We start from the raw sequence: 13,166 nt of genomic DNA, 5'->3' as shown, positions 1-13,166 counted from the left end.
AGTCTCAAAATCGTGAGCAAGGTGAGGTTACAAATCTAGAAGGGTGTGGGAAGACTGTTGCTGTGACTTCACTAATGTGTGTGCTTTCTTAGGACAATGGGGTTCCTTTGAGGATTTCTGGGGTGAAAAAGGTGTCGGAAAATGACAAACCTTTACTGAATGCCCACTGCATGCATGGTGTTACAAAGAGCTAGGTGCATGGAGGTTTGAAAAGGAACAGAAAAGGAGAAAAATAACCCAATGTCCGTTGGCGGATGAATGGATAAGCAAAATGTGTATATATAGAAAAGAGTATTATTCAGCCTTAAAAAGGAATGACATTTTGATACATGCTACAACATGGATGAACTTTGAAGATACTGTAAGTGAAATAAGCCAGTCACAAAGGACAAACACTGTATTTTTCTATTTTGTGAGACAGCCAGAATACTCAAATTCATAGAGAAAGTGGAATCATGGTTGCCAGGGCCTGGGGTTTGGGTGGGAGGAATGGAGTTCCTGTTTAAAAAAATTTTTTTAACGTTTATTTATGTTTGAGACAGAGAGAGACAGAGCATGAACGGGGGAGGGTCAGAGAGAGGGAGACACAGAATATGAAACAGGCTCCAGGCTCCGAGCTGTCAGCACAGAGCGCGACTCGGGGCTCGAACTCATGGACCGAGAAATCATGACCTGAGCCGAAGTCGGCCGCTTAACCGACTGAGCCACCCAAACGCCCCTGGAGTTAGTGTTTAATGGGTACAGAGTTTCAGTTTGGGATGATGGAAAAATTCTGGAAATGGATAATATGATTGTTGCCTCAACGTGACTTAATGCCTCTGAATTGTATAAAGTGGTAAATTTTTACTACTGTGCTATGCCACCGATGTGATGTTTGTGTATATATTCATGTTATACATTACTTAATACATATAAGGCTCTGAGCCTAGTCACAAGAAAAAAAAGTTAAAAAGTAAAAATAAAGGGTAAATTTTATGCTATGTATATTTTAACACACACTGGAAAACAATTTTAAAAAACCAATTAAAAAAAACCAACGAGGAATAGAGTGCCCTTTGGCCTCCAAGACGTTTGAGGTTCCAGAAAAGGAAGATGCATAGAGCCACGGGGAAGGACAGTGTTAAAGAACGGCTCCCAGGCACCGCTGTTGTGGCGGGGGGACTGAGAAAGCACTTGTCATTGGGCAATTTTGTTAGCAATTGCCCATCTACCTGGCCCCCCCACGGGACCCCTCACACCACGGACTCCAGTTTTATTCTTTCTCTCCAGAACCAGAGCTCTAGGCGCAAAGTGGTATCTCAGTACAGACTTGTGGAATGATTCCAGGAGAGACGCAGCCCCAAGCGTCCACCGAGTTGGGAAACACGTTCGTATACACATTCATGGGTAAACTCTTGGGATGCTCTAGGGCAGAGAGAGCTGGAGTCCAAGGTCCCAAATGGGGAGTTTACTCCCCCAGGTCTCTGCTAGCCTTCACCCACCAAAGGAGGTTCTGTGAGGGGACCGAGTGCAAGGCGCCGAGCCCCCCCGACCCCCCCCCCCCAGTGGAAGGTCCCGCTGCTCGGCCGCTCCCGAGAAGGAGAGGTGGGGCCTCAAGAAACAAAAACCCTGGCCGTCCGACGGCCAGTGGGAGGGAAGGCCCGGAGCCTACTAGCCACACTCCCAAAACGCCTGCTGCCTCCCAGCTCGGGATCCGGGCCTGCGGCGCGGTCAGCAGGGCGCTGCGCCGCCGCCAGGGGGCAGCCCTCCCCCACGTGGGCACTACCCGGCCGGGCGGGCGCCCCGCGCGTTTAGCTTGCACGCCAGCGGAGCACACGAGAGGGAGATCGCCGCGTCGCCCCCAGCCCGCCTCACAGAATAGTTTCTCGTCCCTTGTGCCAGCTTGAGAGCGTGGCAGTGGATATTCCCCAGCCGGGGCTGAGAGCTGGGAGCACGTTTGGGAGGGACGCCCGGGGGGAGGGGACGAGGGGCGCAAAGGAGGACCACGCGGGAAATGAAACACTTGGGTTTCCGCGCTCTGGGAATTTCAAGAGCCGGGAGCTACAGGCCGCGTACAAAAGTGTAGCTTCACTAAAGCAAACAAAGCAAGTGACACGTCCAAATCTGGGGCTCGAGTATAAAGCTCACCCAAATCTCTGTTAACACTGTCCCCGCAGCACTCCTCCTGGGTTGATCTTCAGCTCTGACCTTCTCTAAATCCTAACACTTATCCTTGAGTGGCCAGAAGATAATTTGCCACGTTTTTCAAACGTTTCCAGGGAAGATCCCTTTAACCATTCGGGGTGGGAGCTTTGGACAAAGTTACAAACGGAACGCAAAGTCAATCTCAGCGCCCTCCTTGGCCAGACAAGTTCAGGGTAGGGGAATGGGGGCTGATCACCTAAAGTAACTAATGGTCTGCGAACAAATTCCTCCCCTCCGTTTTACCTTCAAATACCTCGCCACACACCAATCCTCAGTCTAGTGCAACTCATGGTGTTTATTTAGCTATTGACTGGGTACTTATAAAACTTAAACTTCCTAATGTGAAAGTGAACGCCTTGGTAAGGAATCCTGGCTACATCAACAAAGCAATGTGATGCCTGATTAATAGTGCTGATTAATGTTGGCTCAGGTTAATGCTGAGCGCCTTACAATAATTAAATGGTTCAGTCATTTTTCAAACGAGACTCAATGGAAAATAATTTATTTACAATTTGAGGCGTTCTCGTAGATCTGTCAAAGATCTATGATGGACTTTATGGGTCATTTGTAAGTGTAACTGGTGGTTAGCTCTCCTAGGCAACAAAAACTCGATTTTAAAATAAGTCTTAGGTGGGGGGACAGTTTATTTTTGAGACTCTGTGATGGATAAGGGGAGTAATAAAACGTTTGAAAATGTGAAAAACCTGGTGGATAAAATGATATACACAAAGGTAGCTGATGAGTGTTCCTACAAAAAGCCATTGATTTTTGATAGTTTTTGTCAAGTGGTTATTTTAATCAGAAAGCTGTAATTTGGAGGCAGGTCCCTACTTTGAAATAGAAGTGTTTTAGGAAATGCAAATATCGAAAAAGTATGGCTATGTGAGTGTGAATTCCACAAGCTATTGGGATTCTTACACCAGCCACAATGATTAGAGTTGATGACAAAGATGGGAATACTCAAAATAATGTCATATTTAAATTATTTCCACTACCTTGTGACCTGAAAAGGAAAATTGGATTGAAAAGAACTTGCATCTTATTTTAAAATATTATTTCGTTTCTTTTTCACCAGTAGCTATTGGAAATATTCAGATTTTCCAAAAACATTTCTAAAGCTGGTTTGAAAGTTTTAATTAATATAGTTCCTATTAAGCCTGAGTATGTGTATATGTTGTAGTTATTTAAGTATTTTGAGATTACTGTGAAGTGTTGATTAGAATGTTCCTCTTACTAAGAACTATAGAGTCCCTTACGCATTATGAAAGAGCTTTTTATGAGTCGCTCCTAGGGTGCAGTTTTTAAAAATGTATTTTGTTTTTCACTAACATTTTCTATTTCTTTTCTGTATTCAATGATTACTTTCTTTATTCCCATGAAATTTGTCAGATCCTCTCATTAGAGGGGCTTAGTTTAGCTGTCAAGTTTCTAGGGCATTCAGTTGCAGATAAGTGACTAAAACGCCAGCCTAACCACATTTTTATTAACAGATGGCGGAAAACAAACGTCTTTGGAGAAGAACCGAAGGGGACAGGTTAAAAGGTCAGTAAACAATTATTATTGTGCTTAAACTGGGGGGGGGGGGGGTTGCTCTACAGATTCGATGGGGGAGCTGCTGGCCCAATCTGGGGGAGATGGGACAACCCAACAGAGCTCAGAGCCATTCCCCAGGGACCACCTCGGACGATTGGGGGAGGGGAGTTACCTCTGGGCTGGACGTCTCCTACAGGCCATCTGACTGGTCAAACTGTCGCGTCACGGGAGTGCTTGTGAAGTTAGGATTGAGGGCTCATTGAAGGGAAGGAGCCTGGGAATTCCAACTCGTGCAGTGGCCCTAGGTCCAGAGCACCGCGGGCCAGCACGTAATTCGGGTCCCAACCCCTTTGACAAGGAGTAGTAAAGAGTGGTGGGGTCCTCTCTCCTCCCCCCATGTTCTCAGTTGCTGCTCCCTCCTACGGGCAAACTTTCTCTCCCGAGCAGGGCTGATTTCCTAGGCTTTCTTTCCCTTCCCTCGGTAGCGCTCTGACGTGCACACCATGTGACAGGCCTCCTGCTATAAGCCGAGGAAAGGTCCGCCCTCTCCTGGACTCAGCCCTCGCCTCGCCGAGCTCGGTCCCTAGACTCTCACCCGTCCCGCACCGTCCCGGGCGCCCGACACTCTGACTTGCTCGCCCGGGGCCTCGCCACCCCCTCCTCACTGATCGTGCGAGGCCCCGCTCCGCAAGGGGAAGGTCAAGTCCCCCCGCCTGGGACCGGTGCGCGCGGAGTCCAGCGAGTGCAGAGACCTTGCGGCTCTCGCGGCGGCGCAGGAGTTACAAAGTCGCGGCGCAAAAAGCCTCTGCCGCAGCCCGGCAGCTCCCGCGCAGCTCCAGCGGCGGCGGCGCCCCCAGCGTGGCGCCCCCGTGCCGGGCCCGCCGCCCGGGACCCGGGCTGGGGCGCGGCGGGAGCCCGGAGCCCGGCGCCCCTATGCGCCGCCTCGCCGCCGCCGCGCTACAGCTATGACCCTGAGCACGGAGATGTCCGATGCCTCCGGCCTCGCGGAGGAGACAGACATCGACGTGGTAGGGGAGGGCGAGGACGAAGACGACGAGGAAGAGGACGACGACGAGGGCAGCGGCGGCGTGTCCCGCCTGGCGGTCCCCGCGCAGCGGCGGCGGCGGCGGCGCTCCTACGCCGGAGAGGACGAGCTGGAGGACCTGGAGGAGGACGACGACGACGACGATGACATCCTGCTGGCCCCGCGCTCAGTGGCCTCCCCGGCGCCCCCGGGCCCAGCCCCAGTGGCGGGGGCCGGGGCCGGCGGGGGCGGCGGCGCGGGCTCGGGCGCGGGCGGCGGCGGCGGCGGCGGCGGGACCGCGGGCGGCGGCGCCAAGAACCCCCTGGTGAAGCCGCCCTACTCGTACATCGCGCTCATCACCATGGCCATCCTGCAGAGCCCCAAGAAGCGGCTGACGCTGAGCGAGATCTGCGAGTTCATCAGCGGCCGCTTCCCCTACTACCGGGAGAAGTTCCCCGCCTGGCAGAACAGCATCCGCCACAACCTCTCGCTCAACGACTGCTTCGTCAAGATCCCCCGCGAGCCCGGCAACCCCGGCAAAGGCAACTACTGGACGCTGGACCCCGAGTCCGCCGACATGTTCGACAACGGCAGCTTCCTGCGCCGGAGGAAGCGCTTCAAGCGGCAGCCGCTGCTCCCGCCCAACGCCGCGGCCGCCGAGTCGCTGCTGCTGCGCAGCGCAGGGGGCGCGGCGGGCGCGGGCGACCCCGCGGCGGCCGCGGCGCTCTTCCCGCCCGCGCCCCCGCCGCCCCCGCACGCCTACGGCTACGGCCCCTACGGCTGCGGCTACGGCCTGCAGCTGCCGCCCTACGCGCCGCCCTCGGCCCTCTTCGCCGCCGCCGCGGCTGCCGCCGCCGCCGCCGCCTTCCACCCGCACTCGCCCCCGCCGCCCCCGCCGCCCCCGCCGCCGCACGGCGCGGCCGCGGAGCTGGCCCGGACCGCCTTCGGCTACCGGCCGCACCCGCTCGGCGCCGCCCTGCCCGCCCCCCTGCAGGCCTCGGCTGCCAAGGCCGGCGGCCCGGGCGCCTCGGCGCTGGCGCGCTCGCCCTTCTCCATCGAGAGCATCATCGGAGGCAGCCTGGGCCCGGCCGCCGCCGCCGCCGCCGCGCAAGCAGCCGTCGCCGTGCAGGCCTCGCCTTCACCCTCTGCGGGGACCCCGTCCGCGCCCGCGCCGGGATCCGGCGGCGGCGGCGGCGGCGGCGGCGGCGGCGGCTGCGCGTCTCAGGCGGCCGTAGGCCCGGCCGCCGCGCTCACCCGCTCCCTCGTGGCCGCCGCGGCCGCCGCCGCCTCCTCGGTCTCCTCGTCCGCCGCGCTGGGGACTCTGCACCAAGGGACTGCCCTGTCCAGTGTCGAGAACTTTACTGCTAGGATTTCAAATTGTTAATAACGCTATGTTAGCGCGCTTGGGAAAGAGAAGGTAGGAATCCCGGCTTTTTTTTTTTTTTTTTTTTCTTTTTTTCTTTCATCTTGCTGGTTTGGCGTTTGGTACACTTCTCCCGGCGCGGCCCCTCCCGACCTCGCGCCCCCATTTTCGCCGCTTGGGACTCTCAGACAAGACTGAGTTTGGCAGCAGCGGGGACGCGCTTTTGGGGTCTGTGGGTCCCTCTATTTATGCAAAGTCGCCCTATGCTGCAGGCCCCGACCCGGGGTGCGGAGGAAGAGGGTACTGGTGGGGGCACTCCCTTGGCCTAGGCACAAGGGGCTTCCTTGACTTGTGGGAAACGTTTTTCTAAAAAATCTAAGCCTTTTTGAGGTCTAGAGATTCTCAGGTCCAGGCGTTAAAAATATCAGTAATGTTCAAAAGAATGATACACAAACAGTAAAGGTCCTGAAGAGTGCCAGCGAAGCAATAGTTTTTATTTGAGGACACTTGTCTGGTGTACTTTTTCATGAAAAGGAAAAAAATGATTAACATGTTTACACAAGGAAAAAAAGTCAAAATTATCATTTCTTATTTTAACCTGTGTTTTGTATCATAATAGACATGCGGATTTTTTATTTTGTACTTACTGCGTATTCTTTACAAGGAGTATTGTAAATTTTACTGGCAATTATTGTACTATTCTAATGTAAGATTTTTACACTTTTTCAGAAATAAAATGCTTAATTTTCAAAGAAAATCCACCAAAAAGTTGGCTTCAGTCGTCCCCTGCTTAGTTTATTTTCTCTTTTGTTAAGGAAATTTCTATAGGAGTTATGTAGGAACCCAATATAGAATAGGACATTTTATTTTCAAAGAGAATTTAACAAAAGCATCATGCCATGATTTTTCAGTTATACTTCCTAGGTCAAAGCTATTGCAAGAAACCAGAAACTACTAAGTGATTACAAGTTGAAGAAGTTACTTTGGTATACATTTTCAAATCTCATTCCATTCCATTTTGAAGAGCATTGAGGCTATTTAAAATTAATGCCACAGTTACCCTCAGATAATTTTATGGAACTTTAAATTTATTTGTCAGTTTCCCACTTCCTTTGATTTCCACTCGCTTTTGAGCACAATATTGCATATATCTGTAAAATCTCTGCAACACATTATATTGTAATGAAAGCAACACAAGCAAATAGGTAACTTTTAGTTAAAAATGTTTAGAGACGATCAACTCTTAAGTAGCTTTGAAGTCCTGAATATTTACACATATAAAATAAATTGTATTTGAAAGCTCTAGGGTTTAAAGCCACCACTCTCCTGACAGAAGGGATTCCAGGAATTGAATAAAGAAATTTTTATTCTAAAAGGCAAACTTAACATTGAAATTCTAATTTAAATGTGTAACTTAAGGTATGTAAGAGAAATCTTCAATTTTAGGGTAGTACACACTAAGAATAAAAATGAAAATGTATCAGGTGTTTATTGAAGTATTTATACAATTTTCATGATTTAGGCTATCTTTTTTCAAACTTTAAGTGTTTTCAGTAACTACTTGTTGCAGGCAATTTCTAGTCTTTGAAAAAACGTGAGTCTCTAGTTTTGATGACTATAGATGTTATTGTGGGCTCCAAATAAAAGTAAAGCATATGTAATATGTAATTTAAATAATATTAGTGAGTTGCAGAGGAGGTTAAATATGCTTATTAAATTATTTTTCAAAAAATCTGGACAGGTATATACCTGAAGATCTGCACAACTAACCAATCAAGTTAACCAAGACTGACTTATAGGCCAATGTTTTTGCAGTGACATTCACTCTTGATGCCCTGTCCTCTTGTCCCCTTTTAGGGAGGGGAAAAAATGGACTCTCACAGCCTCAAAAATTAAGTTCTGGGTTTTTTCCTATCAAATATTTGGAATAGATTAAATAAGAGTTTAAGCATACCCTCATAGTTTACTACTAAGTATATAGATACAAACTGAAATATTGTTAGATCAAAATCTTATATACAAAAGTTACGTTTGCCCTAGCACGGCTAAGAGAGAGGACTTTGGAACCGAGAACGTCCAGATGCCACAGCTGCCCGGGGTGGAGACGAGTTAGCAGGCGGAACCCAGACGGCCCAGGCACCGCTCGCATGCCTCGCAGCCTTCTGTAAGTCACAGATCTGAAACTTAGAGCTGAAAGTCATTATGAGGAGAGAGTGAAAGAACGGGGCCATGGGTATTATTATTATTTGCATGATACTTGGATGTCCCGAACAGCGGGGAATCCCAGCTACTCCTTCTCTCTGTTCAAATTCCCGCATCTCTAAAAAGTGCCAGGGCGGACTCTACCCCCTCCCCCGCCCCCAGGTTGTCCGCGCTTTTAAGAGAATGGTAACAAGGCACTGTGCAATCCAGCGCTGGCCTCCTTTGGCGTCTGGAGGTGGGGTCCCGCATCACCCAAGCCAGCTAGAGAGACCGCAAGCCTGTGGTGCGCCCCTGAGCCCTAAGAAAAAGTAAGCTCAACCGGCCTGCTCACTGTCGCGTTTTGCCTCATCACCTTCCGGGTTTGGGCTTCCACGGTAGGTGTTGCTGGCCCGGAGACGGACGAGATAGTGGGGAGCGAAGGCGGCGAGCCGGGCAGGGAGTGAGCGGTGGCGGACTACCGGGCGGCCGGGAACGCGGGGCTCGCCCGGTTGGCTGAGTGGACGAGCAGGTGCTGGAACAAAGGCCGAGGGGCTGCCGGGCTACGGAGGCCTTTGATGGGCAAGGACGTCTCCTCCCGGGGCTCCTCATTCGCATGCAAATCCAGCTCTGGTCCTCTTTTCTTTGAAGGCAAACAGAAGGATGTTTGTGTGTTTGTAAGGACGAAGCTTGCTTGAACAAGCCTTCCTCAATAGGCTGGGTCTCGAAAAATAAACCGGTTGGACAAACATTGGCCACCAGCTCTCCTCCTCCCAACTACAAAGTGTGGATTTGCTACAACTCATTAACCCGACGCTTTTCTCCCCTTCGCCTTGTTTCTCTGCTCATCAAACGCCCCCGTAGAGCCTGGAGACAAATGACCGAAGCTCAGTCGGGAGGGAATTGCAGTTAATAGGGAGAGGGATATATTGGGGCTAATGGTTCAGGCAGCTCCCGGAGAAGGACCACACAAAAAGGAGCCTCTCCATTCAGGGCTCTGTTGTGCTGCGGAGATTTACTCTGCAGCTAGATTTAGCCAAATGTTATCTATTGCCCGGGTAATGAAGCCCTTATGGATTGAATTGCTCCTTGTACCACACATGATGTCATGACCTTAGATCGTTTCTTGGTTGATTTCTTTTTTTCTCTATTGGGTAATTATTTTATTTCTTTAAAATAAGAAGCTAGAGCTTCTGCTCAACAACATGTTTCCTCTCCGTCCGCATCCTGTGCATTTATTTAAGAGCCACTTCCTTTCCTCTTAAGAAAAGAAAAAGAAACTGGGGAGGGGAAGGAAAAAATGATGAGAACCTCTCCCATTTTCTCTCACTGAGGCATCTGGATGTTTGCTCAGCTCTCCTTCCTGGTCCCCTACTCAGTGGGCCTTTCCTGCCCAAACTTTCTGCTGGTGGAACTGTATTTGGGGTATATTTACTATCAAAATTCTTACAGTGAATGTAATAAGCATCCATTTGGGAAAAGCTTCAGCCTTTCAGGTTTTATTATTTTTTTTTTTGAAAGCCCACCATTCCTTCCTGTACCCTGTCCTCTGAGAGAGCTGGGGGAGGTGTTTTTTCTGATGGAAGGTGATTATTTTGATGGACTACCAGCCTGTGTCATTTATTAAAGGCTGTCTGAGGCCAGCGGCTGTGCCTGTTTTGTTTTTCTCTCTCTGGCCCTGGTGGCTCTGATTTCCTTGCTTGACCGAAGACCAAGCTTGGAGCAGCTAACTGTGTTATTATAACTGCTATAGATGAGTAAGGATCAGATCTTAGTACCCAGAGCCAGGAGTTAACGACTCTAGTTTTCGTTTAAAATTTTTCTGCTGGCTACACATTTTGCTCACACTTATTTTTATTACTGACTGAGAAAAGTCATGTGGGGACAACTTTAAGTTCATATCTACATCAAACTCAATCCAAATCAGAAATCTGCCCAGCAGTCACTCTGGTCTCTCTGGGATCCTTCAAGGGGATGACCGCAGGACACATTGGCGTGCCAGGGATCCCCTGCCCCCTTTAGAACTGAACCAGACAAGGAATGGCCTGGGAAGCAGAGGATAAGTAAAGTGGGCCCGGCATTGTCAGCATCCATTCCTGTCTCTCCCTGTTTCCTGGTGTTGCAGCTGGGCCACACGCACTCACGCACACACACGCACACACACACATGCACACACACACACATGCACACACACACACATGCACACACACACACACAGGCATGACCGCTCATTGCCCATCAGCTGCCACTTGCCTCTCTTCTCCCCTATGATTTTGTAATTAGGCATATGCTTTTTGTTGGTAAATGTGTTTGATGTCACGGCCAGTGAAATGTGGACTGTTTATAGGGCCACGAATGTAAATGTGTAAATATGTTTAGTGTAAAATCTGGCCCTTCGACTTTAGCAATAAATACCCTGCCAATTTGGATACGATTACATTTGACAGGAAGATGGAGAATCTGATCATGACCAGCTGCTCATGGCTCTTTGGGACTTGTACTTTCCCAACTGAATTCACTTTTCAGATAATTTCTTTGCATGTCACATCTCTCTAATCACATCTTTCCCTTGACATGAACAGCTTGGGCTCTTTTCTTTTTATTGTTGACCGCTCTGGCACGCAGGAAGCTTCCTGGTTCATTCCTCTTGCTTCTTTACCAGGAAAACACTATTCAGTAACAAGTAAACACACATAGAAAATAATGGATTATTATCATCAATCCCCTTTTTGAGTTCTGAGCCTCCAGGTGTGATAAGATGGCTCAGAAGAGAAATGAGATAAAGCCTCTGAGTTTCTGGCCCACACTTATAATTTCCTGCTCTTTATCATCATCATCCTGACTTTAAAAGCCATTTTGAGCTATTCTCACTTTTAAAAAGTAAACATTTTAGGAAGTACAGTACACATACAGAAAAATGCACAAATCTCAATGACTTTTCACAAGGCAAACATACCCTTGCAACCAGCATCAGATCAAGAAGCAGATATTACCAGTTCCTTAGGAACCACCCATCTATTCCAGTCATTACCCTCAGCACACATTAGCGTTTAAAAAGGATTTTCATTAATATTTCTCGCAACCACACTGAAATAGTGACAACAAGAATTATTACTGATCTCATTTTACAAATAAGGATATTAAGGTTGAAAAGATATGAAATGACTTGCCCAAGGTCACAGCTACTGGGACTTCAGTATTTAAATCCCATTTTATGCCCTTCACATCACACTGCCACTCTGTGGCTGTCATTGTGATTTATTAAACACCCACTGTGGCAGGGCAATTGCCTTAGAGGTCACTGTGTAGAAGAGCCATTTGTTTTTTATTCACTTTTTGCTTCCTTGCAAGATCCTCCTCCCTCCTTCCTCTACTCAGGAGATACCCCAGCCCCCTCATGTAGATACATTTGCAATCTCTAGTCAAGTTATTTCAGAAATGTCAGCTTCCTCTACCTAGTGCCACATGATAGCACTCTTCCAATCTTTTGTGCATTAGCAATCTCCCTTAAAATATCACACACACACACACAAACCTACCTCACCTTTTCACCTTTGTACTATTTGCCCATTTCCTCTGCTTTTCTCCCTAATTTCTAATGGTTGAAATTCTGCCACACTGACAGAAATTTTGCTAAGCAGGTCTTTAGAACCACACTTAAGGTCATATTGTCTCTAAGTGGAAAAAAAAAAAAGAATATGTAAGAGTCAGATCAACTGATTAAACATTTAATGAGAAAGAAAATCACTTTTCTCAGAATGTACCCTCTCCCCTCTGTCCAGACACACTCTTGAAGATTTTTCTGTCTTTGAACAGCTGTGTATGATGTGGGCTAAGCCAGTCCTTTTAGCCCTTGCACAATTAATCCACTGCATTGGAGCCTCCTGAGGGACAATCCCACCTGGAGCTCAGAACTGCGTGGCCAGAGGTTTCCCTAAAATGCTTAGGCGGGGAGGGAATTCCAGACCACCTGCTGGAATCACATCTTTTTCTTGATGCCAGAGCATCCTTGCCAGGTGCCACCAGAAGCATTATTAAACCCTAGCCTCCTCGGGCAGTTGTTGGGGCCAATGCTTTGTCCCTTATGAGAACATCCAAGCTGGAGTCAGAGCAAGGATTGCACCTAACAGTGAGCTGCAGACTGTAAAGGACGGTGTCTATAGCGGTCTTTTCAAGGGACAGTGCTTAATGGAAGGTAACATTGATTTTCTAGAGGAGTATTTTTGTAAAACCAGAAACAGTTCTTCTTTTAGATTTTACACTGTAAAAGATAACAAAATCCCATTTCAGGAATAAAAGCAGGCAGTTAATATCAGAAACAGTATTTAGAGAACCTGGAAAGTTCTGACCCTGAATTTGAAATCAGGAGACAGTTTGGGAGATTATTTTTCTGTTATTTTTTGAAACTGACTTGATTTTTCAATGGGGTGTTTCCCTGCATTTAGGATCTTACAGTTAAAGGAGAATCTGTCTAATGTGTTAAGAATGCAAGCTATATATGGAATGTGTCCATAGGCCCAGTGAGTCCGTTGAGCACCATGGGAGGTTCTGGGCAGGCCCAAGGTGGTGGATCAGAGGCCCTGGGGCCTTGCCTGGCCCTCTCTGTCCCAGAGGGAGCCAGGCACAAATTGAGGGTTCTCTCTTATTTGCAACTACTGACTGATTAATAACAGACTAGTAAAGACAAAGCAGTGGCACATATTAGTTATGGCCGAAAGCAGAAGCCTCTGTATACACTTGTTTCGGAATTCCCATTAATATAAATAAAAGGCAGAGATTTTCAGGAATAAAAGGACACAACACATTTTCTGAAATGTCAACAATGAAGTATTATTATGAATGAAAAACAACTTGGTTCTCTATTTCTACTTTGTGCCATTTTAA

The 13,166-nt window shown here is 48.5% G+C and overlaps 1 protein-coding gene across 6 annotated transcripts in view; it reads left to right on the top strand.

Moving 5' to 3' along the window:
* FOXD1 (forkhead box D1) overlaps positions 1-13,166 on the top strand; it is a 104,407-nt gene that overhangs the window by 5,209 nt on the left and 86,032 nt on the right. For 3 of the 6 annotated variants that reach the window (XR_006600809.1, XR_006600807.1, XR_006600808.1), the window contains exons 3-5: positions 3,675-3,726; positions 4,203-6,158; positions 8,145-8,268. Coding sequence is in view for 1 of the 6 variants with exons in the window: in XM_023257363.2 (XP_023113131.2) it covers positions 4,683-6,125 (1,443 nt within the window). In the remaining 5 variants the exon portion in view is untranslated. Of the gene's footprint in view, positions 1-3,674; positions 3,727-4,202; positions 6,873-8,144; positions 8,269-8,468; positions 9,929-13,166 lie in introns of those variants that run through there. The other 3 variants (XR_006600811.1, XR_006600810.1, XM_023257363.2) reach the window with 3 other exon arrangements.

Source organism: Felis catus, chromosome A1, assembly GCF_018350175.1.
Source record: "Felis catus isolate Fca126 chromosome A1, F.catus_Fca126_mat1.0, whole genome shotgun sequence".
In the NCBI taxonomy this organism is placed as follows: Eukaryota; Metazoa; Chordata; class Mammalia; order Carnivora; family Felidae; genus Felis; species Felis catus.
Note: the sequence above shows the minus strand (reverse complement) of the source record. Positions and strands in the feature narration are given on the sequence as shown.